The sequence below is a fragment of the Bombus impatiens genome, unplaced genomic scaffold (assembly GCF_000188095.3).
Source record: "Bombus impatiens unplaced genomic scaffold, BIMP_2.2 scf_0478, whole genome shotgun sequence".
Classification (NCBI taxonomy): Eukaryota; Metazoa; Arthropoda; class Insecta; order Hymenoptera; family Apidae; genus Bombus; species Bombus impatiens.
In genome coordinates this window covers 1,860,212-1,887,834 of record NT_176897.1, presented here as the reverse complement: position 1 = coordinate 1,887,834, position 27,623 = coordinate 1,860,212, and the positions used below count along the sequence as shown (strand labels likewise).

Genomic DNA, 27,623 nt, shown 5'->3' with positions numbered 1-27,623 from the left:
AATATTATTAATATTATCATTAAATTATTTCATTAAAAGGAATTTTATTTTTTTAAGAGCCTTTTCAAACCTGCAATGTCTTTCTCTTTATTGTAGCGTGACAAATGAGTTTTTATTTGGAGTTAAAGAAACGCTAAGTTCGCATAAGCTGTTTGTGGTAAAACATGTTCGATTTTATTTTTATCTTAATCCGGAAGAGTTTATTGTTCACAAATACATGTTACTTTTTACGTGATACTAGAACAAATATTTTGCAACTGCAAACAATGCGAAGATCTTTTATGATATTCAGAGAAGGACGTATACGCAATTTGGTAGATACTTCGATACACGATGGTTACAACATTATCAGAATGAGCTCGTTTTGCTCTCAAGTAATCGTTGTTTTCGCTTTATATCAAGGCGTACACGATATTGATGGTAGATCACCGATACGTAGCGTTTAATTTTATTTATTCTGCGTTTCTTTTAACACGATTTATCATGGTATCGTACAATTCAGCTTTTGAAAAACCTGATGAAGTCTAGAAGGTGTCGTTAAAAAGGAAGTGTCATTTTAAAAATCGGCCGTGCCATTTTGAAGACAAATTTTTAAAGAAAACTTTCTCGAAAGGCACGACCGATCAGACAAAAAGAGTTGACTAGCGTTTAAATTTCTATGTACCTCGCCGAAAGATGACCGTAGCTAGCGACATTAAAGCGTATACAAATAATTTATTATTACACACGCCTCTAGACCTGATTCTGTCTGATCGCATGAAATTTATTTCGTATAGTCTTTCGGGTTTCTTTCGGGTTTTTTCTAAACGATCGCAACTGGACTTGATGTGCAAGTACGTGTCCAGATGACGAACAGGAAAGCGTAGGAGGCGTATCAATGCTAAAGATCACGAAAGATACACGATCATTAGTATTCACATTTGTAAAGTAACGTTGATTGTATGTGTGCGTGTGTATGATTTGTTTAGTTACGTATAAATTACGACCAGCCAAGAGAAACGTAAATTCTAAGTGCAAGCGCATCGATGCACCGACTGGAAAAACGTAATGATTGAACCATAATGTCGTAAGTAATCGTTCGAAGTATTCGTCGGGTATAACGATGTGGTTGTTTCTGGTCGATTGAAATATCGCGCGAGGAAACAGGATCGCAGGTAAACGGTTCGAAAGATGATTGACGCAATAAAACGGAGAGGAAAAATTTCTGATCATATTCGCACCGATATTTGTAATCCTGTTTTCGTTGCTAAGTACATCGGAGATGGACGAGAAACATGTTTATTGCGATATAATAAGTATCCATCTATGGAATGGCTCTTTATTCTCATGTGTTGTGTGCGCTTTCATATCAATACGATCACACGTTCGTTGATCGTCAGTACTAATTCTAGCAATACTAAGTAGACTATCTTACATCTTTTTTTTATTTTACATGCCGGAATTGTTTCCGGATGTTTGTCAATCAAAATTCAAGATTTACGATGAAATCTTGCCTCTCGACCTCTAGCAATCTATTTACAGCGATACTGACGTTCGCGTCTTAGCATGTATAATGATTTAGTCATCCATATGTTAATTGTTGTTGTATGCACTTAACGCGATAGGGCAATTTCTCGCGAGGATGTCAGTAATTGCTAAATAAGCGAAAGCGAGAAATGATCGATCGTGTTTTCTGTTCTTGTAAATTAGAGTGTTCTTTCGGTATAAAATGATGTTTCCAGGAGATAATGGAATTGTCCTAGATATAAATCGAATGAAGTTTAAACGTAAGCGTAATAAATATGCCGTTTTCGTTCATTAACGTTTATCATTATCGGTATTCGAGCAAGATTTTTCGGGAATGTGTGTATTGGCGTGTATTGGCAAATATAATTGTAAATTCAATATATTTGATATCCGAGTATGATCGTGGTACGCTATAATGCGATGTAATATACGACATAAGATGTTAGCAGATATGAAAAAAGAAAACATCGAGATGTCATGAAATATCATATAACCAGAAACATGATTTTTCATGGAAGAGAAAGTCGTTTGCAATAGTTTAAATATTTTCGTGTACAGTTAGTATATGTTTATCTTCCAGTCAACGCTTTTAACGATATTTTGTATATGTTATTTTTCTATTTGTTTAATCTTTCGTGTCCTGGGTGTAGTTGATAACGCAAAACCGTATCGCTCAGAAATGATGAATTCTTCGCTAAACGACGAAGCAATGAAAGCTATGATTTTTATTGTTTTTGCTCGATTATTGTCTATATTGTACCATTAGACTGACCAATTGCAAGTGTCTTCGAATGTTTGGAAGAATTCCTCTGATTATGAAATTGCGTCGCGTTAAAGTAACGAGCTCAATAGTGACACGAATTCTAAAACAAAAAAAAAAAAAGATATTAAGAAGAAAGAATTAAAAAGAATAAAGAATTAAGAGCGTGAGTTTGGCAAAGAGAAAGCGAGAAGCAGCGTAAGAGAAAAGATGGGCATAGGAATGAAAGTGAGAATGGAAGAGAGCAAGGAGGAATGTATGTGCTAGGCATTATGATTGTATAATACATAGTTTATAACTGTACATATGAGGAGAAATCATTGGCAGCAATTTAAATAGAATCTATGTATAAAAAGTAATAAGTACTAATATACACACCTCTATATATGTGATAAGGTTTGTAATATTTAAGGGAGGCCGATAGATTGTATTAACCTACTAGAGATCTCAGTATAAGTTACTAGGTAAAGACGTAATAATTCGTAAGTAACACCAAAATCACTCCGCTGTATCAAAAATATCAAAAAATAATTTTTTATATAAGTTCCCACGGGCGCACATCATCTCCAATAGCACACAAGTTTTAGTAGACTTATTACTGATAGCGAGATATTAAGCTGGTTGTACATAAATAATAATGATGAAATGAAGAATAAATGGCTAAAATAAAGAAATGCTTGATGTTGTTAAGTAAGAGGGATCACTTACTAGGTCAAGTTTGTTTACATACTTGCTTCTACTCAACCATTTTTATTCAAAAAGAACCTTATAACTTTCTCCTATATCTGCGTCATTCACGTTAATTTCAAAAGGCAAATAAAAGTAAAATAGCAACTTTATATTGATCTGTCGCATATAATACGCACTTGTGTATAAACCGTTTGCTTAATACGTTATATATATATATATAAGTTAAGATACCGTTAAACCGTATATTGCAATTTGAAATTGTCGATGCTTTGTACAGGAAGAATTCTTGATTAAGTTTTGAATCTTTTATTTTGTAGATAACAAACTTGGTAATATAACATCAAGTAATGAATTAAATTGCTGTTTCGTTTAAATCTCTATTTGCTTAACAATATCAAATCAAATAATATCGTCTGTTCTCTTATTAATCCCTAAACATAAGAAGAGAGACTTTTATTACATATTCGAATTAATGTTACGAGGCAAGTGTGTGAATACAAAGTTACTGCAGATTATTAATCATAAGCATATACAGAATTACCTTTCATATATATATATATATATATATATATATATATATATATAATAGATATACCTTATATATATATATATATACATATATATATAAAGATATACATATATAAATACAGAGCGTAAAACAAGCAGAGAGGGTGAGCGAGCGAAACGGACAGAATGAAAGAGTGTTATATAGTCGTCGATAGAAGAGATACTAACTGAAATATTATTGTCTCGTGTTTGACGTTTTCTCTTATGTTGCGAATCTGTTAGAACGAATAAGAAATATTGTATATACTAATTAATACAGATAAAACAATGCATATTACACGTTATTATAATCTTTACAAATATACTAATTACCTACGGTTTAATTATTAATAACTACTTGAAAGTAATTGTTGCGATAGTTTTTCATTATTACCTCATCCTCTTAAAATAACTCATGTATAAACATTACAACGGTATACTTAATTAAACCAGAATAAAAAATGTCTTAAGATTGAAACTTGATGATTGAAAAGTTCATTTCAATACCTAAATGATTGCTAAATGATTTCTCAATAATTGCGTAAAAATTTGTTACACTTAAGCGCTAGATTCTTTTTACGAAATATTACACATTTTAATGTATTTTATATATCATACTTCAAGTCTGAATAATTCTTTTTTGGAGCTACTAAATTTTTTTAATACGTAAGCTTGCGTACGAATGAAATCACGCCTTCAAGTTCGTAATCTCCTCTTCCATTCGTTCGGACTAGACTCTCGCTGTACGAATACTCTTTGCTACGTCGGCTATGCGTACATACTGTAAGATCGAAGAGTAACGAGAGTAATAGGAGTTTGCTTAAAATTTATTTTGCTAATACCAAAGAGCAAATTAGAGCACTCGTTGAGCAGTACTAACCATTTACGAAACCATTATTTTGTATAATCGCCTACAGCGTTCTTTCACATTTATAAACGTAATCAGTCATTTTGTTAGTCAAATAAGTCAAATAAGATTTCATCTGATATAACATAATACAAACATTTCCAACTCTTGATGTGCTTCATATTGACTCTTAGCTTATCGTGATTTCGAAGTTTGCCTGGACTAAAGCATTAGTGATAATGGTATGTATATGTAATGATTCTCAAATATTTACAGATAAATCACATTTTACTTACTTACAAGTTAATAAAACGTTTCTCAACGATATCAATACGTCCTATACCACGTATATCATCGATTTAATTTAAATATTGTATTATTTTGAGCTGGACAAGAAATATCTCGTTATTCTTTAATTTTCTCACGTACGATGGATGATACTCCTGGTCAGAATTAACTTCAATTTCTTCTGGTTCCGTCTAAGAATTTAATGGATCATCGTTCATTTTATATATTTGTTTTGGGGCTAATGTATCAGAATTTTCTAAAATACCCGATTCATAACTAAAAATATACATATATGTATTTAGATTTTAATTTTTTTTCTACACGCTTTAATAAATCAAAATGAAACTACAACGATACAATAATGTCAACTATTTGGAATATCCGATAGATTTGCTTCAAAGCTTCGTGATTCTTTTATATTTGCTTTAATATTTTTTTTATTTACTGAAATAGGTATTTCGTTTTGTTGTGCATACTTTAACAAATCTGATCTTTCTGATAATTTTGTATAAAAGTCTGTAACTAATAAAATGAAAAGATCGTACATAAGACATATAAAGATATATATGAGAGTAACATAAAGTTTAGATACAGTACCTGGATGTCGGGATAGAGATTGTAGTAGCTTTTCCTGTCGCATCATGAACGATTATAAATGCATTTTCAGATTTTGCAATTCTTGTCAGAGCTGTGCTAATGCATGGCCGAGCGATTGTTGTGCCTAAAAGGTGTTTATACCTTCGTAAAGTAGTCCACATGCAATAGCCGGCCACACAAACGAAGACAGGAAAACGTCTCTGAAATCTTCTATTATGACCTTTCAAATAATAAAATTATCTACGATTAAATAGAAAAGTTGGCAAAACAGAAGAGATGGACTTTATATCACTGTAAAGATTAGTTACAACGAGTAGCATTGTATCTACTTGCAGAGATTTCGGCGCATAATTTAGAAGATATATTTGTAAATTAATTAAAATTTTGTTAATACCTTCAAGGCAGCAATTTATTGCAATGCCTTCTTTCTAGCGGTATTGAAATCTTTCTCTTGTCCAATACATACCTGCCTACATTCAAATCCTTATTATAGTATTTACTTCCCAAAGAATCGTTATTTTCAGTATATTTACAATATAAGCGATAACTTGATATCCTTTTTCTTTCAACCACATCGCTATATGCTAGACCGATTCTCTTTGTTGATTTAGGTATTTTTCAAACTTATCAAGATCTCAGGATTCTCAGGATCGAGATTTAAAGGCAATGTGACAAGGTCGATATTTTAATTAAGATGACAGCTGGATTTCATTATATGGACAACTCTGAGTCTTGACCCATGCTGAACGATAACCCATGAACGATTATCGTAGTAATACATACTATACTAAGAGTTAACTTGTTCGTGAATTTCAACTGACAACTTGTTTGTTAAAGTTTTATCTTTAGTTAACGTGGTACGGTATAAGTATAAAAAAAGAAACAAAATTGGATCGAAATGTAGGCCTTTATAAGCAGAACATTTTGTTTAGACTACAATCTACATACACATAGGTATATGTATATATATTATATATATATATATATATATAATTATATAATATATATGTATATATATATTATATAATAATCAGTACCGTAAATTTTGTAGTAATCTCACCGCTAAGTAATCGCAATAATAACGCACATCGATAATCATTATGATGGTTAACAGACTAACTAACTTCCATCAATCGAAAGTGATATACAATTTCTTTGTATATGCAGCAGAAGTTTCAACATGTATATACTTAACGATATAGTAAAACTTTTACTTTACGAATGAAACAGCTAGAAGTCTTTTATAGTTGGACAGTTTTTAAATTGAAATAAATGCACGCTTTAAGATAAACTAATAGCCGCATTTGTACTATGTATAATTTAATACACACATACACACACACATATATATATATATGTATATATGTATATATATATATGTATATATGCCATTGAAATGCACTTGTTTAGCTATAAATCGATAATACAACAAAAGTATAATAAATAACTAAATGTATATCTATCGCTTTATTGTACAGCAAGATACTTAAACATTTGTATCTTTAAAGATATTTTAATAGCTTTAACCACTTATAAAATAAATATCAATGCCATCGTATAGTTTCGTTAAATTATGTTTTACTGAAATCAATATGACTAAAGCATATATATATATATATATATATACTCAATTCTCATATGAATTGAAGAAGAAATACTGACTTTGTAAACAAAATTGACTATGTCTTCTTTATCATAATGTAACAATGAATAGCTTTTGAAGCGCGAGATAAAAAAGATACTAATAACGAGAAACTTGAACACGAATATCACGATTCTCCACTACAATACATCAAATTTCTCTGCTAAACGTGTATTATCAACAAAGGGACAATATGACATGGAATAACATACGATATCCGAGCTAGACAATCGCGAGCCTAAATTACCATTAAGCATCTCCGTACGATTAGCATCGATATTTCCAACAGATTTATTCATTCCATATTAATATTTTATTCGTGCAGGCCACGTGCAGGCACTTAACACCGGATATATTTTCCTCCTGCCGCCATCTACATTCTGGCCATATGATATTTATGACATGCCATTCTTCGCATTCTTCAATGTTTCTAATTAGTCGCTAACTAACTACTCGACTTAAACAATTGACTGTATGTTCCTTATCTTATACTTTAATTGTAATTCGAGATCATCCATGAATATTTCGTGGCTTTTATTATTGACGGAGCCGAAGCTAATGGCATATTAGGAATGCGGGAACGTGTCTTTATTTTGTTTACAACATAAAAGTTTCTTTATACGTGAAGTTTACTCAGGTCATCTAAGAAGGATTTTGGTGTGATTATATGCGATGATCCTGAAGTAAAATGATAATTCAGTGTTGAAACAAGTTCAATTAGGCGAAAATTTTTAATATATACTTACCAATAATCACTTCCCAATTTTTTAAAGCATTTGTAACTTCGTAACCGCATCGTATTTCAGAAAAACAAACACCACCGACAACGAAAACGATTAATCGTGGTACGTTCTTAATGGTTTGCGAACCTTTGTCTTTGTGCCAATGCCCATATCTTGCGCTAAAAGTAAATTACAATGATGTTACAAAAATATTAGCACCTAATATTATTTCCATACAGGCTCTTACTATACCTAGTTGGAGCATGATATCCCGAGCTTGCTGCTCGTCCAGCCAAAAAAGGGAAATGTTTAGAATCGAGTTTATCTTCGATAGCATCTTCCATAATATCCTTCATAACTGGAGTCCAACGACTCATTTGATAAGTATGTTCTGTAATTCTTTCTTTACGTTGTACGGTATACAATTTTCTGCGGTTTCCACCCTATAAGTGTAATATGATAAATTGGTATTAATTTAACAACAAGCACGTAAAAGTATATATATTTGGAGAATGAATATATAATCTGTTAATAATTGACAAAATAAAATACTTACATCTACAACTATATTGATACCAAGATTTGCCATGTTTACTATAGTTTGTTTATCGTCAGCAGATATTTGAGCATGATGAACTAGGCGGTTCAGATTCTCTTCAGAAATACCATTTTTACTAATAACATATAGTGCGATAATTCGTAATTTGTCTAAATGATGTACTGTTTGGTCAAGTAAAATCGGGGTAATATTTTTCATTTGATCTTTAATACGTTCTCCCTCGGCATCTGTACCCATTGCTAAATCCTAATAAAGCATGATATATATCGTACTTGTTGAATAAGTTAACATGAAAATTAAAAAAAAAAAGAGCGGATTATATGTGATATATACTTGTTCTACTTTGCACAGTTTATCTACATTCCCTTGATAACGTTTCATACAATCTTCTGCTAGTTGCAAGTGTGTTGCATATTTGCTCAATTCCTTTTGGTACTGTGGCATTCTTTTGATCATTTGTGAAAGGTCTCTCATGCTCTGTTTGTCTCCTTGTGGCATTCTTTTTGATTCTGTGAATTTCTTTAAATTTTTAGTAACATTCCTAGAAACAAATTGCATGTTTTGTAAATGATATCGCACCGTTTCCTTTAATAAATTTGTTCGTTATTTTACTTACTGTGAAACTACAGCAATATGTTGATGTCTAAGCTCTACCCATAAATCGTCATTTTCATCCAATAATACTTCCTTTTGTACCCCCGCTGAAGCTTCGAATCTTATAAAAAATTTCATATATTGAAACATCAATCGAAATTAATGATAATAAATATTACATTTACCTGTAGACATCATTATCAATATCTAACAAATCGTACGCCATAGCTTGCAGCGTTAACTCATGTAACAGTGGAGAGACACAGTCAAATCCTCTATCTAGGATAAGCAATTGGGAGCGTGCTTTCTCAGGTCCTTCGCCCATCGTCGGTTCATCCGCTTTGTAAGCATCCAATTTCTGTTGAACCATATGTGCCAGTTCAACATTTCGATCGAAATCGCTGTAGGAATAACGAATATTTAAAATAATGCAGAACCAACGAAGAACTAATCTAACACTTGATCGAATTCTAAACTCAAGCTGAACTAAAAATATTTGAATCATTACGGCAATGCAAAAGAAGAGGAATATATATTATATCGTACCTTCGATATCTAACCGATGGATATTCTCCGAGAGTAGCACAAAGCGTCGCGATCTGTTCAGCTATTCTTTCCATATTGGCTGTTCTCAAGTTGGAGAAGGAAGCGTTATAAAAACAAGCGAACGTTTCACGCGAGTCCAAAGAGAAAACCTATTTAATTACGTACTCGTTTTAATATTATCTGTGCATTGGTTGTTACATATTAAGTTATTATTTTATTTCAATTTTCGAAGGCAGTGTAATACATATACACAGACATATATATATATATATATTGAGGAAGAAAAGTAGTTAATAAAATAACAATAAATAACAGGACTGGTAATTGCATGCATTGAAAAGAAAAAGAAAAGTTTGATCGCGAAAGGAAAGACAGGAACATACACGTAAGGTAATTATAGAAGTCTTTCGCCTACATTCTACCCCGTAAAATAAAGAACTGAAGCATATATAGGAGTTCTGTTTATCGAAACTGAGAAAATTAGAAATAGTAACTATCACGATTACAACTATTACTAGTCAGCTACGAGTTTTTTTCATTTGTTCGTCACCTGCGACTCGTAAGGCAGGAAAGCGATGTTGATCTCTTTCAGGGTTTTGATCTTTTTAGCGGCGAGAGACTTGCAGAGTTCATTGAACAGCTCCTCCGGACACACTGCTCGCGTGCAAGCATGAATGCATTCCGTCGTTAGTACGTGCTTTATATGTATGTGAGTACTGTACAAAATAGGCGAGTAAGGGATAAAGGTCAAATAATTGTGTTAACATTGTCATAATCACTGATCGAAAAATCGGAAGATAGGCTGTGAGTCAAAATATCATATGGCTGTGAATAGGGTGGCGTCTGTAAAGGGCGTTGATATGATATGTGTTTGTTTGTGTATATGTTGGTAAATGTGTGCCCATCACCACGGAAAACGTAAAGTTATCAAACATTCGGTTTCTCTGTTACAGTTTCCTTGCTTTACCTGCTCCTCGTACGGTATGAAAGCGATGTTGATCTCTTTTAGTGTCTTTATGCGTTTAGCTACCAGGGAGAGACACAATTCTTTGAACAACTCATCGGGACATGCTGTAAAGAGATATACTTAGAATCTTATGTGGATTACCGAAATCGAATGTACCGGACTGTCCATTCTCGTACAATTTCTTTTTCAATTTCCTGTTTATTAAACGTGTATCTTGTGAAAGAAACATAAAATCGAAAATGAACTTTCATGTGTACGCGAGAAATAAAAAGAACGTGTTCAGAAAATATTAAGGTGACCAAGATAGGAATGAAATTATCTTGATTATTTATAGTCGTTTCTCTTATGACAATGTTTGCCATGTAATTAATGTGGGAAGTGCGAAACTGCGTACCTTCCGTGAAATAAACGTGAGCTACTTTGTAAGTAGTTCTAGTGGGATTGCTGAAGTCTTCGATCAACTTTTGGACAGACGAATTGCATGGTGTGATCAAGTAGATCGCCTCCATGGTAGGTAACGGTTCCCGTTTTTTGTTGATATCTTCTACCAAGGTGATGCCTTGAGCACTGATATCGTGCATTTTACAGCACGCTGATACCATCCTCATGGCCAGTTGATCAACTACCAAAATACGCCATTGTACCCCACTTGTTCCAGTCTTCTTTTGTTTAATCACTTCGTTCATAATCTCTGTAAGAAAAAATAATATGATAAGAAAGAATCAGAATAATACATATATATCGCTAAATACAAAAAACATATTTTTAATAGCCTGAAGATCATTTAATTTATTATGCATCTATATCTATTATGCATCGGTATGCATTAAAACATCGCTCATCATACTTTGATATATCTAATGAAAAATGCAATGAAAATATTCTAATGACACAAATTAACAATAAAAATGGTAACACGCGTGTAAGACATATTTGTCAAAATAGTAATAATCTGAGTGTAGGTAATTATTTGACAATTATTGGTGCTCTCAACGTGTATTGATCGTTCTCACGGACGATGACGTCACGCTATACAGGATTGTATCTAAAGAACAAGGAGCCCCATTTCGAATAATACGTAGTAAGTAAAAAATGGATAGAAAGGAAAGGGTATACATTGATGATTATTTCAGAAGAAAAGTCCTTCGTTAATTGGACATTACGAGCGTTTGGATTTCATCGTATCATCGAAATTGGTTTACTAATTAGATTATTCAATATAGACTTGTATCGATAATAGACTCGACAATTCCGCGATGCATAGTAATTGTTGGTACTGTTTAATGAGAGATATTGCGACGTTTAATTATAGAAAATAAATATTATCTTAGTAATAGCAGTGAAACGATCGAAAGGCACGTTACGTTGGAGCTCTTTTAGAAAACAAATAAATAGTATCAAATTTACGAAACGTTTATGAAACGTTTTAAAATAGTTCAGTTTACTGAATTTAAAAATGATTTTAATAAGCTGCATGGATATATAATTACCATATTTGTAAGTTGTTATGTATTTAGGTAGAAATAATAAGAGTCCAAGCATAAATGTTTACGAATAATATATATATCTTAAAGGGAAACACGTTTTGCCAAAAATAAAAATGATTGACTATAGATTTTATGACATTAAAGTATAATATTTATTGAGATAGAATATGAATAAAGTAAACTTTTAGAATCAATAGATTAAGAGATTGGTAAGTATGCGTGTTAATAATCTACGTTATTTTGCGCAATAAAGTTTCTATTTTATATGAAATTTGAGTGCAACGCGATTCTGAAACATAAGTTTGACATTTTTATCTAGCAGCCGCTTCATAAACGATGAAATCATCACAGCATATACGCCCTTTTGGAGGTTACGGATTCTGACAGTGATGGAAATGATATGACCTTTATGTAAAATAAATTTACAAGATTGTTCCAATATTACGATACAAAGAAATTTAAAAATTTTGCTTATATCGCAGGGAGTTACATTATTTTTTGTTACTCACTTTGACCAACTTGTCCCTTGAGCGCCATTTTGCTAGTGACTGACTGTAGATATGCTTACTAGGTGGCGTTGAGAACCGAACGAATAGATAATTCTAGAATTATCTTATAGTCGGTAATTATCTATAGTAACGTTCTTTCGTTCGAATCGATGACACTGAGATTGGACCACTATTGCTAATGTAAGTGTTTAAAAATTATCCTTTTTATTTACAGATTTTATCAAATTAGTTGTCTCGTGTAAATCGATTTATTCGTATTTGAGAAGTGGTATAAAGAAGAAGGATTTCGTGTAATTTAACGTGAATTTGGCAATGCATACTTTGACAGTGGGCAAGCTAGAATATCGTGTATCGTGTAGATACTGTATAAAAAAATGTTTTAATGATCAATCTAGTAAAAATATAATATAATCTAGTAAATACTACCTATATGTATATAATTGTGTACATAGTAAAGATAACAATTAAAATTGTAGAATAATGGTAAAAGTTCCTTAAATGGTTCGTAATAAAATATCGAACGTTGCATATTATTATGGGAAGCTATTTTTTCAGATTATAATAACATTTATGATTATAATAATATTTATTGATCATAATTATTAAGTAAAATTATGATATATGTAGGGTATCGTAAAGATCGTATTTTTGTAGTCGGCTTTTGTAATTAAGATGTGAGCAGAGTCGGTTCTTTCAATTCGTACTTTCGATATATCGAATCATGGAACATGAATTTATCTCGAAAATCGAATTTCGTTTCTATTATCGAATAATGTCAATTGAAAAGTTACGTATGTTCGATCTATTAATGTTTTTTGTAGGGAAATAACGAATCGATCGTTTGAGAGAAATTGAGAACGAAGAAACGAAGAAAACAGTCGAAGTAATTATGCGAAAAGAATATACGAGATGCGAGTGCACCACCTGAAAGCGAGAGGGGCTAGCGACGAAGCGACACGCGAGAGAAGGAGAAAGAAGATCGGCACAACGAGGACGTGAGAGGGTTTGTTGAGTTAGTTCGGATTTGTTCGCCGGTGTGCGTGGATCGCGCGTAGACAGTTAAGGCGCGCACAACGGCAGACAGTGTGTATGCTCGCGGTCGGAGAAACGACATTTCTACGTTTACTTTCCTGGTGATTTCGTATATTGTTTTGTGTGCGCGCGTCCCCGTGTCAGATTCAAAAATACGTCGGTTTCTCTAGCATCGTGTCAACGTACGGGAGAATGTGTGTCGCGGATGTTGTTTAACAGTGATAGCACGTCCTGACTACGGGCTGTTCCATTCGTTTTCTTATGTGACGAGTGTACTTGTGTGGTATATCTTTGGCACTCGGTGTTCGGCTGCAACGATTTACGATGAAACTGGAGTATCCTTGCCGTGTCGAGGGTTGGCTGAACGTCTGTGGTGAGTGTACGATTTCTTTTTATCTTCCGATTTTCTTTTTTAAAAGCAAATCTATCGTATGCACGAGGTTCCGCGACTTCTTGCTAAATAATGGGGAGGAAAGGATAAAATTAAACGAATGACTCTCGAGAGGAACGAGAAGGGAGGTTATGTACGTTTGTGTGTACAAAAGTGTCTGGTACAGTGAACCTTCGAGATGCACGTGCGCTCTGCCGCACGAGAACGCTATTTCGCTCATTTCGCTAGCCGGCACTCAGCCGGGTCCACACGCTTCGTTGCATAACAACAAGTGTAGTGGGAGCCTGTCATCGTTGGTCGTACGGAAATCCCCTGCTCACATCTAACGTCTAACGTCTAACGTCTAACGTCTTACGTCTAACGTCTAACGTCCCAGGAATATCCTATACTTTGTATTTCACGATAGGCTCTCGGCGTTTATCTCTCGGTAAACAAAGTTGACAGACGAAGAACGTTTTCTTCTTCTTCCCAACCGAAGAATGTTTCTTTTGTATTAGCATTCGTTTATCTTACCACCAATCCTTTAAGCACACGAACTTTTCATTTATTTCGAGTAGGGTACATTTATCGTTTGTAAGATGTTTATCTGACACATGGTAAACTATGCGTTTCACTGGTCCGGTTAAATTCGTGTATCGAAGTTATTGTTACTGGCAAGTACTGGTACTGTCGGGTTACGTAATGTTCCAACGCCCATTTCTAGGTCACAGGGTGACCAAAGGATAAACGGGGTTGTCCAATAATTATTGTTTTTGTTCGAAATTTAAAAATATAGGGGGATGATATTGCGGTCATCGAGAGCGTAAAGATTAATCGAACAAATGAATATTTATGAAAACGTAAAAGAGAAAGGGATCGAGGATACGAAGACTGTAAGTATTTCGAGTACTCGTGATAAACGAGTGCGTGGAAAATTAATTACTTAAATGTAAATAGTTTTGAAGATTATCCGATTGAATGACCAAATTATTTGAAAATTCGAAATTAAGTAAGCTTAGAATTGGGCTAATTGTGTATGCAAATATACAAATACATACGTTTCGGAATATAGAAGGTTATTGACACGTGCATACAGAATGTCCGGTGGAAAATTGTTAACGCTTGTGTACGTAACTATGTAATTTTAGGCTTTTTTTTTCCGCGTCATCGTACGTTATGCATATCACGTTATTTTGAATTTTGCTATCAAACATTTACGGATGATAGAAGTAACCGTAAATTTGCATGTTGCGATTTTCATTTCTTTTAGCCAGTATATAGCGATCAGTTACGTAATTATTTACTCTGCGTATGAACAAAGGAAACTAGATCGATCGAACGAAAGCAAGAACAAGCGAGAAAACATGCTTCGATGGCATTTATCGATAGTCATCTAGCAATAGCACGAACGCTAACGTCGTCAAGCTTCTTTTTTTTCATCGATTTCCATAGGATGAGGCGATGTTTGATTTTTGCGACCTTGGCAGCCTGTTCCGCATAAAAGTTGGTTTTCGGGCCGAGTTACCAGTTACCGGCAACGCGTTTTTCAAACGAGCCGGAATAGTTGACGTTGAAACTTTAAAACACATGCGATGAATATGTATCGAGCTAGGTGCAATAAATCGCTATGGAGGGCGGCGCGTGTCGCATGTTTCGCAAGGAGGCCAGGCTCGAGCGTCTGCTGGACCAGCGTCGATGAATCGTTCAACGACTGCTCGTTACACGGTGCTTGAAACAATTAGAAGCGACGTTTAAACCTATCATTCGTTGACTCTTTTTTTTCTTTCTTCTCGCTTTCCGATATGTTTCTGTTTGAATGGAAACGAAAACATATCTACTTTGTACTCTCGTTTTCGATCGACCAGCGAATGGACGTTTCTTGTACCGTGAATTTTGTACACATCCGTTGTTCGAATCTACTCATTTTTGAAGCGCGTGTTTATCTCTTTACAACGAACTAAAGTCAGCAAGTACTTGCTTCGTACGGTTCTTCTTTCTTTGATCTACGATACTCGTTTCGTGCAGTACTAATTTTTCCGATTAGAGGTTAATCCGTGTGTAGCGCGGTATTATGATAATACCTATGAGCGTGTAGCCACATCTCCGAATGGAGAGTTTAGATCTCTAAAACGTTATAACAGCACAGTACAGTATAAATAAAATAACGTTTCACGTATTACCAGTGTAACTTTTTACACTTGTAATATAATTGATTTCTCGGTTGTACTCGAAGGATGGAAATTGCACTTTTTATTTATCTTATATACTATCGTGTAACGCGAGCGTGCTTCTGTGAAACGGAAAGAATACACCGCGAAGATAACGCACACGCGATCGCGAGTTATATTTGGCTATGTCGTGAGAGCATTAGAGTACGACGATCTTAAACTTAAGTAACTATGACGATCGACTTCTAGCTATAACGCGCGCAAAATACGATGCTCCCAGTCGCGTTTCCCTTTAGTCCTATTACGATCTCCACACCCGTTACGCTGCTCTCCGCGAGCAACACATAAATAATTGATTTATTGTATGATTTATAACGATTCGATGCCCACTACGTCCGATACGTCCGAAGTTCATGTATACAGCATGCCGCGTTTCCGAACGAATCGACAGACCAGGTTTATCGCGACTATTGCCTTTACTACTTCATTGTGTAATTGCATTGGTGTTCCTAATAAATGATATCGTGACGAGTCCAGCTGTAAGTGGGATCGTAAAGCTTGAACCCGGGTTCACGACGCGGCGCGGCACTCCGATCGCCACCGCTTAGATATACCATCAGCTTTCTTCTCCTCTTTTCAGCTACCAATCGATCGAACCAATTCCCCACGATTTTTTTCTTCACGTTTCACGATCGTGCTTTCTATAGATCCCGTTTATTGCTATTTTATTGGAATTTACAATTAGACGGTTGTAATTCCGTATTTTTCCGTATTTTCGAATACATCTTTTTAATCAGTTTGCCACGAGTCGCTCGTATCGACAGTCTCGTATTATTTTACCAATGTGCATTTCAAACTAAATCTTAAATTAATTTTAATTTTCCTGGTTAAGCTCACGAGATTTTCATTTGTGTCTAAAATTGGCAAGAGTGAATTGCACGTATACGGATGAGATCGGGCTGACGCGAAAGGCAACAATCTTGTACGTTAAAGAGATTTTCATAACGGACCACGAAAATACGTAAACGCGTGATAAACGCGTCGATTGAAAAAGTATAGGCGAAAACTGGATAGTCCTGATCGGTCGTATGACAAAATATGTACTTGTATTTACGCGACCGCGTACCGGTTTCGTAAATGAACGTTTCACTGACATTTGCAACAGTCGCTTTATAACGCGCCGATATATCTACGCGTTACGTTGATATCGCTCGAGTGACGAAAAAATCGGCCCGCGCTGACACAGATACCGTATTACATTATTTAACAGGATAACGAAATTGCTGCGTGAATTATCGCGTTTTGCATTCATCGGCAACCATAGGTGGGCATTGTTACGCGCGAGCATATTGCAATTGGTTGGTTTACTTTTCACGTTACACGAGCGCTCGATTAATTTTAGGTTACGATACTGACGAGTGTTTCACCGGTATGTACGCGCGTGTATTGCGGCGCGTCGCATAAAAATTGACACGCTCCTGTAATTTCATACATTTTCTCTACAGATGGTATTTTATTTCGTATTTTGTATTTTGTATCTGTATAGTTGTTGTCTCTTTGTCGTGCAATCGTATTGCGTTTCGCCAAAGACGATTATTATTACCGTCGAGTTCCATTTGAAACGTTAAATAATTTTTAACCTAATTCTTACATGGTTAGAATGGTCAGTCTTACATGGTTAGAAATCTCGTTCGTTCTTAAAAATTCCCAATTCGAAAACTATATGTTTGATTAAAAAGGAAGGTATTGACGATAGAATGGTTATATCAAGAATATTCGTGTCAAGTCGCGTTATAGTTAACGCGTCGTCGCGTTGAATGCAACTAAATTTCTCAGATTTATCGTAGTATCGATCAATTACCTAGAATTTCGTCGTTGCCTGTTCGTTTTGTGTTTGTTTGGCGTATCGATCGCACTATAGGTTACGTATCGTAGGGGCACAATTGTGATAACACAGATAGAAATTGCAACATCAATGTTAGGCGCAGGTGTACGATAAATCGACCGATTCGAACGACTTTCTCGATCGATCTGTCAAACTCGTTTGATACCGGTTTAATTGACCAAACAAACGCGATCGAATGGAACCGCCTAGATGAGAATTTTACAAACTACGGAGCATAGTTTGAAGTCGACAGTGTCTGTTCATTGGCTCGCTCAATATTCTTATCGTTCAACGATATATAAACTTGCGAAAATGTAAACAATTTAGCAGATACATTCGAAGTTATTCCATTATACAAAAACTCGTTAAATAAGATTTACGAAGTAAATTTTAAGCAGTTTACTACAAATTGCATTATGAATTCCACTTGAAAATTTGTAAAATCTTGTAATGTCGTAATTGCTAATGGAAGTATTTTGAGGTTTGCGTTCGGTAAGGCATTACGAAATTGTAGATGTTACATTTCGATCGATTTACGTTACTCGATTCATCGCGTAGATCAACGATCGAGATCGATACGGCTAACGTGGATCGTAACAAACGTCGAAAAACTTAATTTCCGACAGTTTGATATAGAAATCTAAAGATAGTCGCTGCTGTCTTCTGGTTTCGAGCGCCACGTAGCCGTATTTCAATTGCGTTTATGTTAGATACGATTCCGATGTTTCTGGATTCGATAAATCTCCTATCGCAGGCGTTTTATTGGTTTTCTGTTTGAAATAATAGCGCCAAGGTTTCTGGTGGTAGCTTTGCTGCTGCCCTCCTCCGCTGTCCGCTCACTGTCTCGCGCGATGCTACGCGTATCTGTTCTCACGATTGTATCACCTCTATCGGAAATAACTAATCGGACTCGCATTCGTTCCAAGCAATTTCTTTTCAGTTCCGCAAGTTACTTATAATCGCGTTATTTAAAGTCGCGTCGCGTCGCGTCGTTGCGGCAAATCGAAAGGAAAAGGAGATTTTGGATGAGACGATACGACAATGGTTCGACTTTGGAAATTTCTGACGTTATCTCCAAGTTCCTCTGTTATTTCCTTCCTCTGTCATTTCACCAACGTGGCTTCTGACGTATCTACAAAGGTACAAACGGAAGTCACGTCGCGTCGGTGACGGAGTACAATGAACTCTATTGGTACCAGCTTCTGATTACGATTATAAAAGATTCTGATGCGCTAACTCGACTTTGACGTTCGTTCGAACGCGTTTTGCAAATAGTTTCCCGGTATTTAAGATTTAACTATAGGCAAATCGAATAAGTTTAAACTGAAATAGACAAACTTACATAATTGCGAAAAAGATGTATATGGTTCGGACGATTCTTGCTTCGATTAAAACTTGTTATTGAAACAGTTTACGCACGTCTATCGGCATATCGAAGGAATCTAATAAATCGATCGAAAGGTAAATCGGTATTGGTAAGATATAATGGAACATTGTTAATCGGATAACGTAAGGTTTCAAAAATATATTAGTTACAAGAGTATGTAATTTTGAAGTTGCGTAGAATTACGAAGGCTTCATTTCCGAATGACTGCGCCGCGCCGCAGTTTGACAAAGGCAAACCGAGACGAACGAGGCGGTTAACTTATCCTTTACCTCCTTGAAATTGTTTAATGTGTTTACTCAATCCGTTCTCGGCTCGAATGCGAACACGGCCTTCAGTTTTCTTAATTTCACGATACGTACTCGCGTACGATGTCCAGCCCGGCCATAAAGGTTCGCGATATACGGTACGAGCCGGCAACCAATGGAAATGTGAAAGGAAACAGGCTTTTGTTATCGTAAACTTGGAAGAGCTGCCTCTGCTTATAATAAAGAAAACGAATGGATAATAGGATCGAAGGGAGGAGTTTTGTTACGAATTTGTTTCGTACGAAGACGTTTCAAAATAGTTTCCTACCGCAAACGTTTCAAGAATCGGATCGTTCTATTAATTACGAGACTGGTTTTATTGCCGTTGTTTTTTACATTACGCCGTTAATACCAACGCATTGCCGATAGTGGCAAGATTTGTTCGCGATTTAAATAACTATTCTTATCTTGTACAGTTTGAATCAACTTTTACCGCTGGATCTTTGCAGCAGATCTTTGGAACAGATGCAGATTCTAACTGCGATGTAAATTCGCTACATTGTAAAACACCGTTCGATTTTTCAACTAGAAAGAAAATCTAGCTACAACGTACACGAATACACGCGCATAATCTTCGAAAATCTTTGCTGTATCGAGGTTATCGGTAATGGCGATGTTCTAGCGTTTTGCAATCTGTCCGGTTTCGTCTTCCGGCCAGGTGGAATCTTTGATAGAAATTGGGAGAAAAATTCCATTTGCTAAAAACTGTCGTTTACCGTGTTTCTCGAAAGGACGAAAGAGAGATTAGCTAGGTGTTCTGTAAACGGAGAATGAGAACTCTATTAATTATGCGGTTTATCTAAGAATGAAGCAATTCTTACGGTAATAATTTTCAATTTGTGAAAATAACGAGGAGAACGATATTTTTCAAGTACGAGAATGCAGATATACGTACAATTAAATAGACAGGCTTTTCGTCCGATTTGTGATACAGTTTCGTACGGTCAATTTGTACCAGTGTCAAAGACAGCTACGACGAATAATTTGTTAGCGTTTCCGGTATTACGCGTCGTTTACGAAGAAGCACGCGCGCGTTACGCTCGGGCCAAACCATTCGTCGATGATTTACTACGGCATCTTATGCAAATCGAGGAACCGTCACGTCGAGATATGTAGTAGGAGTCGTAGTAAGAGCTGGTCCCTGTCAAACGATATTTACCAGGCTGGTTTCACTCGTGCATGGATATCATTCACATTCGCATCACGGCATATATTTATGCCGAATCGTGAATCGTTCGGTGCGAACGAATATAGAGCAGAAAGACGCGTGCGCGCAGTTTGCTTACGTGAAAAGATCGGACAAGGTGTGGTAATTCGGCAAGAGGATTCTTTGCGACGTCAACAGACTGTGCAAAGTATCAAGATCTCGTTAAGCTTCGCACTGATCGTCTCGAGGTTCGCTTTTTCGAGTCGTTTAACGACACTCTTTTCATCTATCGCCACGCTCGTCAGTCGGTTCTCAAGGAAACCAGTTAGATACTGCAATAGATAGACGGATAGACGGATAGACGGATAGATGGATAGAAGAAATTGCGACGAGAGAGCATGAGCGTCCGGATAAACATGGAACGCTCGAAGGTAACCCGCTAGGCAAGGCGATGCAATAATCGGTCACGTAGAGAGCATTTGCCTCGTTTAAAAATCAAGAGGACACTTAACGCGCACATGCGCTCCAGATGAAATCAAGTTATAGCCGGGTTAAAATCGTTTGCGATCGATTACGTTTCTACCGGAATGATTCTGCTTTTTAGAATAGCTGTGTATCTAAAGTATTTTTTCAGTCAGACTGAAATTTCCAGGAATTCTCAAGCAACGACGACGACGTTTACTACTACTTTTCCATTTTCATAATTTACGTTTAAAAAAGAAAGCTTATAATCGAAGTTGAAACAGCTAATACGTACCTCTGTCTAGATTGTCCGAATAAATAATCGGCAAAAAACGGGGAAAAGCGAAAAAGAGAGTCGTGTTTACTCCGTTGCAATTTACACATCTAGTATTAATGGGTTAAAAGCAAGGCGTAAGATCGTTTTGTCAGTTTCCACGCGATTCTAATCACCTGGCGATCAGTAATTTGTTGTCTATGGAATCGTTCGCGCCGCTTCAATTACCAGGATTCGCGCCGTCTGTACACAAAAAATCATTAAGGGAGACGAAGCGTATCGGCAGGCGGGGTGCTATATACGGCGGATAAAGATGATCGGCCGTGGTTGGACAAGACAACGACAAAATCCGATAATTGGTCAGGTTTGGAGCATTTTCAACGCACGTGCGTCGCGATCGCGACGTCTCGAGCATGTTGAAGCGTTTTTCGAACACCGTTCTTGAAGCAGGTACCGACGCGGCGCGGCGCGGCGTCGTCAACTCCGAACGAAGGTGCACGCGTACACCGTAATGGCGATAATTATCCGAGTTTATTACCCAACGAAGGCAAAGGATAGGTCTGGCTAATAGATACTTTGCATCCTGATAGACGACTAGGTAATGGTGGGGAGGGGGCGGACGTTGAAGTTAATTAACGAGCCGGGTACTACAGATACAGCACGTACTACAGATACGCGAGGAACGACGACAAGAAATTAATCGAACGTTTCGTGTTCGACACGGACCGAAATTGCTCGAAACTTATTCGCGCGCTATGGTTGACTATACGACCGATGTGTATGTGCCTATGTTTAATAGCTGCACGCAGGGCTGCCAGGTGCGATGGCCCGCAAGCCGGACGGTATGAAATTTCGCCAACGTCTCGTTCGATGCTTCGCGCATGTTTGGCTTGTTTTCATTAAGGTAATTACAAATTCGATGATGTCACGAGGGGAAATGGTGCACGGTGCCTTCTCGTCTCGTTGCAAAATCACGAATAGCCTTTGCGTCGAAATTGAACGTCGGAGGTGAAACGCTGCTTGTGCTTTCTTATCGTTATCCTACTTATTTAATTTTTACTCGAAAACGTAGTCGATCGTCGCTAAGAAGAAAGTCACGAGATAATAAATGAACTGAAAAGTTTGTGTATTGTTAATATCTCGTAGTAACGTACGTTTCACGATACGTGCATGTATCCGTCAAAGTACATATTCTTCGAGTTTTTACGACTCGATTTAGCATGTAGGCAACATTCTTAAACATAGGTGATTATCTACTAATCATAAAATTCTGGTCGTCCGATGGTTGCAAATTTTTCACATTCTTTTTACAATATATTCTCTCTTTTATCGTATAACTGTTCACTCGCAACTTTATTTATTCAGCTGTTACAGCGAAAAATAAGATACATAAACGTCGGTGATCATCTTTTTTATCATATTAAAATGAAGTCGAAATAACATAAATTTTGGTCAAAGACTATTACACATGACTCATCGCGAGTCCGTATAAAATAAAGTAACGTGATCGTGAGTCATGCTAAAGTGAAACCGAAGTGCCAGTGCTCCGGTACATGAACATCCTCGTACATTTGCATATCGATCTTCGCGCTACGAGGCAAAATTTACGCATAGCGAATACAATAAGATTTTAAGTTTCTTCGAGTCCTCGAGGATCTCGATTCGTGTTTTAAACGAGTCTGGCATTTCGGTTATACTTCGACTTACACTTCGTGGGATAATTATCGATACTTGTTGATTGGAGTTGAAAGTTGAATCGCTTGTTTCATTTTATTCGCCATTTATTTATCGTCATTGATACGCGTTTCCTTTCGAGACGTTCGATTCTCGTCTGTTAAATCTTATTGTAATATACAATATACATAAATATATATATATATATATATATATATATGTGTAAAAGAGACGCAATAAGCGATAATCTGTAAGTCCGAGTATATTATATCTCTTATATGGCTGTCGATATCAGTTTAGGTGTAAACGTGTTTTTAGATTTTCTCTGTGGGAGAAAGATCGTGTCCTAGATGCTCCCTTACTCGCGTGTCCGTTACTGTGCGATAGATTGTCCGTCAAATGTTAATTTAACCACGTGCAATCACTCGTGTATACACGTGCTTCGAACGTTGCACGACATGTGAACACATACATACGTATACATGGTGGCCGTACGTGTAAACCGCGAATGACGCATAGCTGTCACTATGTCGAAGGATCGGTGGAAAATGGCGTGAAATCCATTTAGATAGCTGCAATTCTGTTTCGATATCTTTCAGAGAAATGGAAGAGATACAAGCCGAAATGTTTCTTGACCAGATATACATTCTATTTTGTAACTAGCGTTAGGCACCGACGTTTAACTACTCGGAAACGATGTTCCTTTGTTTGCGAAGATAGGCGAAGATGGTGCCGCAGTCAACTGCACGTGGCCGCTTGTAGCGTGGCAATGAATAAAATCCTTGCAGGATTGGATGGACCAAGTTTGTCTTACGAACGGTTTGATTATGAAAGACAGTAAAAGAATAATCGCGAAAATGTATAATTTAACGAAAAAATACAAGAATGCGGTAAGTCTTAGGATAGGGTAGGGTTCCAGGAAATCGAGCTTTTTTTCGACGTTACTCTACAAGAAGTTATAACGAGCAAAAACTAGGCCGTCGCAATTTTCAATGACTCTTCACTCGCCGATGGAAAGCACCAATTTCATCGTGCAGTTAAATCGCGATCGGCCGATCGAACGTAACGTAAAACTTCATTTTTCCGAGAGTTCACATGTTTCGTACAATCGTATTATGAATTTCATCGGTATTTTTTATCCTGCGATTTGATTTATCGCAAACGAGGGAGCTGCTTGAAAGAATATTACCAAACGGAGAAGGCGCAGCAGTGCTACGGGACAGGCTGTACTTACGTTACGACCCAATTATGCTGCAGCCCTGTTGCCTCGAATTATGGAAAAATTTATTGCCGATAAATTATCGTAGCACTGTGCCTTAATTGTTGGCACTGCAGAATCGGTCGTCGTTGACGATGACGATATAAAACATTCTGCTCCTTGTAGGTCGTTCGAGTACACAGTCTATTCGTTATAACTATTATATTTATGATCAGACTACGAGGTGATTTATCGCACAAATGTTCGAGTTTATAGCGAGAGTTTACCTCTCTTTAACAAACGTTTAAGAGACATTTTAAACTCGATCGATTGTCAGTCTGTGATATACATGGAGCTTTGACAAATTTTAAGGTTGCTTTATGGTTGATACAGAAGGCAGGAGTCGGACTGAGTGTAGAGACAATGGCTAGAACGAAGAGTGGTTTTTTGTACAGTATCGTCGATGCTTTAACGTTTTATTTAACGCATAGCGAGAGAAACGGTGATTTTTTTTCTTCAACTTGATCAGATATTCCAAGGGTTAACGCAGATCCGATTCGGTATTCCTTGTTTGTTTTGAAATCTTAAGTAAATTCAACGTCGTAATAAGAAATTTTCAGCCTTTCGATCAAGTTTTTCGCACATTCCACTCGCTAATTCGACGAAAAAGATGAAATGGATCGGGTCTGTGTATGTATGGGAAAATAATTTTCGTACGCGTCCAATTCGAAATAAGAGTAGCGCACAGGAATGTCAAAACGAATCTGCAAGCGTGTATTGTGTATGTTAAATCGAACGTTGTACCGTAGTTAGGAGAATCGAATGTTTCTGTGGAAAGCATCGCGGATACGTATCAGCTATACCAGCTATATGATGTGATAGCTTGTTTGTTGGAAAATCCGCTACCCTTCGTCCTAATGCGGCTACCTGTGTAATTTGGCTTGCTTCGACGTCCCGTATTACCTTTGTTTAATCCTGACAACATGGCTATCGTCCTGCACCTTTCACACATCTAGACTAACGCTATTAGATGCATGCTATTAGATATGCTGATTGTCTTTATTAAAGCTTTTCTCCTGGATTGATTAAATAAACGTGGCATAATTTTGCTCGCAACGCGAACCCTGTGTAAAAATGTATAGCGATCTCTTTTAATTATAGCCAGTCTAGATAAAGTCACTGAATCTTGCAACTTTAATCCAAATTATTTTTCGTTGATTCATAAAGCGACGAAAGGGAAAAGTAAATGGATATTATAAAATGTACGTATTAACGTACCATTAGTTGGTATTATTTAGAGATTTACTATATATTGTACACGTTTAATTTGCTCATTTGTAGGTTACAAATTTGTTCGTCTGCTTTTTCAATTTTTTTAAACAGACTCGGATTTGTCCGCCGACTTTTAGATCGGCCATGAAAACGATTAAAATCGGCGTTTGAGGTTCGTATCGATCATTGTACTTTCGCTGCCATTTTTCGAATGTATCCTCGATTAATAACGCAACGTATAAATTTACAAACCGACCATTTAATGATATGATAATTTATCCTATCAAATATACCTAGGTGTACGCTATGACATTCGTTTGATCAAAAACAAAGTCTATCGTATAACGTCATTTCAAAAAGTGCATCTACATTCCACAAAGTATTTTCGTTCGATCAATTAAAATAGTCTCACTGTAGGCTAGGGTTCGGGCACAATTGTTTAATCTTTCTCTGGATAGCTTCTCTGTGCTGCAAAAAGCCATCAAACAAGCGACGCCCTGCGTAATTGAAATTACGGCAGAGACTCGCGTATATCCTGGTAGAATGGCAATCGTTAATTGGCGAGCAAACGGCAACGAATTTAATACACACACGCTACTCCTATCTCGGTTTGTGTATACGTAATAATACGTCTGTATTTACTGTCGATGTTAACGGTACCAGGTGAATTATCGAATCGACATGGTACGAAGTTTCAGCTTTTTCCTTTTTCATCCGATACAAGATATCGCCGCATTTACCGTGGGCCGTGGGTATTTTGAACAACGTAAAAATATCGAAAATCAAATATCGAAAACGATCAAAGGGATACGAAAACGAATGAATCGACGAATCAAGCAAAACGAGAAAATGACACCCCGCTATTTGATATTTTTATTTTCATATGTGTATACGTATTTCGTTCTGTTTTGTAAAATAACGTAGCGCAAGATGCAGCGAGAGTATGGTTTTACCGTTTTACGAGTATCAACGGAAGCGATGGTGAAAGTAGCGAGACTAAAATACCGATTACAATATTTACTGTAGCGAATCAAGCGATCGATAGTGTGCCACCGCTAACAAGTCCGTAAGAATCGCAAAATTTAAAGGCAAGTCGAGTACTATCTTTTCGTCTTCGGTGTCAAAAAAAAAAAAAAAGAAAAAAAGAGAGGAGGGAAGGGAGTTGTTTCCTCAAATTTTCGAAAAATGAATCTGCCTAATTATAGCTATTCTTGATGAAATTCTAGTTCCGTACTAAATCACATTTCTTGTACTTGCTAATGAGATATGGTAAAAGAGCCGCGGCTTATTCTCTTACGGAATCATATAATTAATTAATTAAGCTTGTCTGAACTTGAGCGAATGATACATCGTATCGCCGTACCGACCGAAGATTAGACATCGTGATATGATGTACGCGCATCAGGTCATGTTGATCCCACACTCCCGGCAAGGCTTTCCTTGAGACGGGATGAAAAAATAATACCAGTTCCGGCATAATGTGCAGCATAATAATCGCATGTACACCGGTTCTCTGCCGGTTGGTCTTGTAACAATATCACGGTAGAAATTGCCCTTTGGTTCGTAGGTAGAATTTGTTAAGAATCGTACTGTCGTCTGTTACGCGTCGATTCAACTATCGTATTTCCGCTACCTGTTCTTCTCGATTCCGTTTGCCTTCGTTATGCCTACTCCTTGCGATTTCCTTTTATCCATGCAACATCGACTAGATTCGTTTCTCATGCACGCGATCCTCCGGTATTTCCGAGAAACGCTTCGTTTACTCTCTTTTACTTTTCTTAGTTGCTTTCCCTTCCCCCTCTTTTACAGTGGCATTAAATATTCTTATTTTCTGATTATCATTCATTTTTAAATTTATTTTTTATTCAATTTGTAACCTAACATTTGATCGTTATTTAACGCGCTACGATCGTAGCTGTTTCACCACGTCGCCTTGTATTTTAATATCGAAACTTTAATCACGAGTATCTCGAAGGCATTAAATATATGCAACTGTGTGATAGGGCTTTTTTCACGAACGGGATGACGAAATCTACCAGTATTCAAAGTTTCAACGAGGCAAGCGAGCCGATTATTATCGTTATTGCGTTATTGTATTTAAATTACGCCAACACTTATAATTAGGATATTTTGCTCGGCATGCAATTTGCTAATTTGCCCATTCCCCCCCCCCCTCCTTCAATCCGTTT

At 36.4% G+C, this 27,623-nt stretch overlaps 3 protein-coding genes across 9 annotated transcripts in view; 1 reads left to right on the top strand and 2 right to left on the bottom strand.

Annotated features, from left to right (window-relative positions):
• Nucleotides 1-1,417: 1,417 nt before the first annotated feature.
• LOC112213111 (argininosuccinate synthase) lies at nucleotides 1,418-7,175 on the bottom strand. Its single transcript, XM_033321687.1, is given in 7 exon segments — nucleotides 1,418-4,496; nucleotides 4,499-4,543; nucleotides 5,077-5,159; nucleotides 5,235-5,371; nucleotides 5,374-5,454; nucleotides 5,629-5,717; nucleotides 7,124-7,175. Coding segments are annotated over 7 exon segments (570 nt in total). The 3' UTR covers nucleotides 1,418-4,413.
• LOC100743796 (protein ROP) lies at nucleotides 7,093-12,380 on the bottom strand. 3 transcript variants are annotated; one of them, XM_003490792.4, is made up of 11 exons: nucleotides 12,261-12,380; nucleotides 10,659-10,955; nucleotides 10,265-10,368; nucleotides 9,298-9,446; nucleotides 8,937-9,152; nucleotides 8,774-8,872; nucleotides 8,491-8,698; nucleotides 8,155-8,403; nucleotides 7,851-8,041; nucleotides 7,623-7,777; nucleotides 7,093-7,554 (listed from the first exon to the last, which is right to left on the bottom strand). In XM_003490792.4, exons 1-11 carry the CDS (start codon nucleotides 12,286-12,288, stop codon nucleotides 7,493-7,495), a joined length of 1,758 nt encoding a protein of 585 aa, XP_003490840.1. In that variant the 5' UTR covers nucleotides 12,289-12,380; the 3' UTR covers nucleotides 7,093-7,492. The 3 variants fall into 3 exon arrangements, with proteins under 3 accessions (XP_003490840.1, XP_003490839.1, XP_033177512.1); XM_003490791.4 differs by lacking the exon at nucleotides 10,265-10,368 and adding an exon at nucleotides 9,848-9,951 and having other exon boundaries at nucleotides 12,261-12,288; XM_033321621.1 differs by lacking the exons at nucleotides 10,265-10,368; nucleotides 12,261-12,380 and adding exons at nucleotides 9,848-9,951; nucleotides 11,112-11,249.
• Nucleotides 12,381-13,141: 761 nt separating this feature from the next.
• Nucleotides 13,142-27,623, top strand: part of LOC100743674 (probable Ras GTPase-activating protein) — a 261,958-nt gene continuing 247,476 nt past the window's right edge. For 2 of the 5 annotated variants that reach the window (XM_024368778.2, XM_024368777.2), the window contains exon 1: nucleotides 13,145-13,665. In XM_024368778.2, the coding sequence (XP_024224546.1) occupies nucleotides 13,617-13,665 (49 nt within the window). In that variant the 5' untranslated portion in view covers nucleotides 13,145-13,616. Of the gene's footprint in view, nucleotides 13,666-27,623 lie in introns of all 5 variants that reach the window. The other 3 variants (XM_024368772.2, XM_033321618.1, XM_033321620.1) reach the window with 3 other exon arrangements.

What these genes read in the sequence shown, in the direction of transcription:
- LOC100743796 (XM_003490792.4), bottom strand. Translation starts at nt 12,288, where the DNA reads ATGGCGCTCAAGGGACAAGTTGGTCAAA. An exon ending in TCATACCGTACGAGGAGCAG is followed by an intron (nt 9,447 to 10,264) that starts GTAAAGCAAGGA and finishes GTAATTAAATAG; the next exon opens with GTTTTCTCTTTGGACTCGCG. An exon ending in ATTGATAATGATGTCTACAG is followed by an intron (nt 8,873 to 8,936) that starts GTAAATGTAATA and finishes ATTTTTTATAAG; the next exon opens with ATTCGAAGCTTCAGCGGGGG.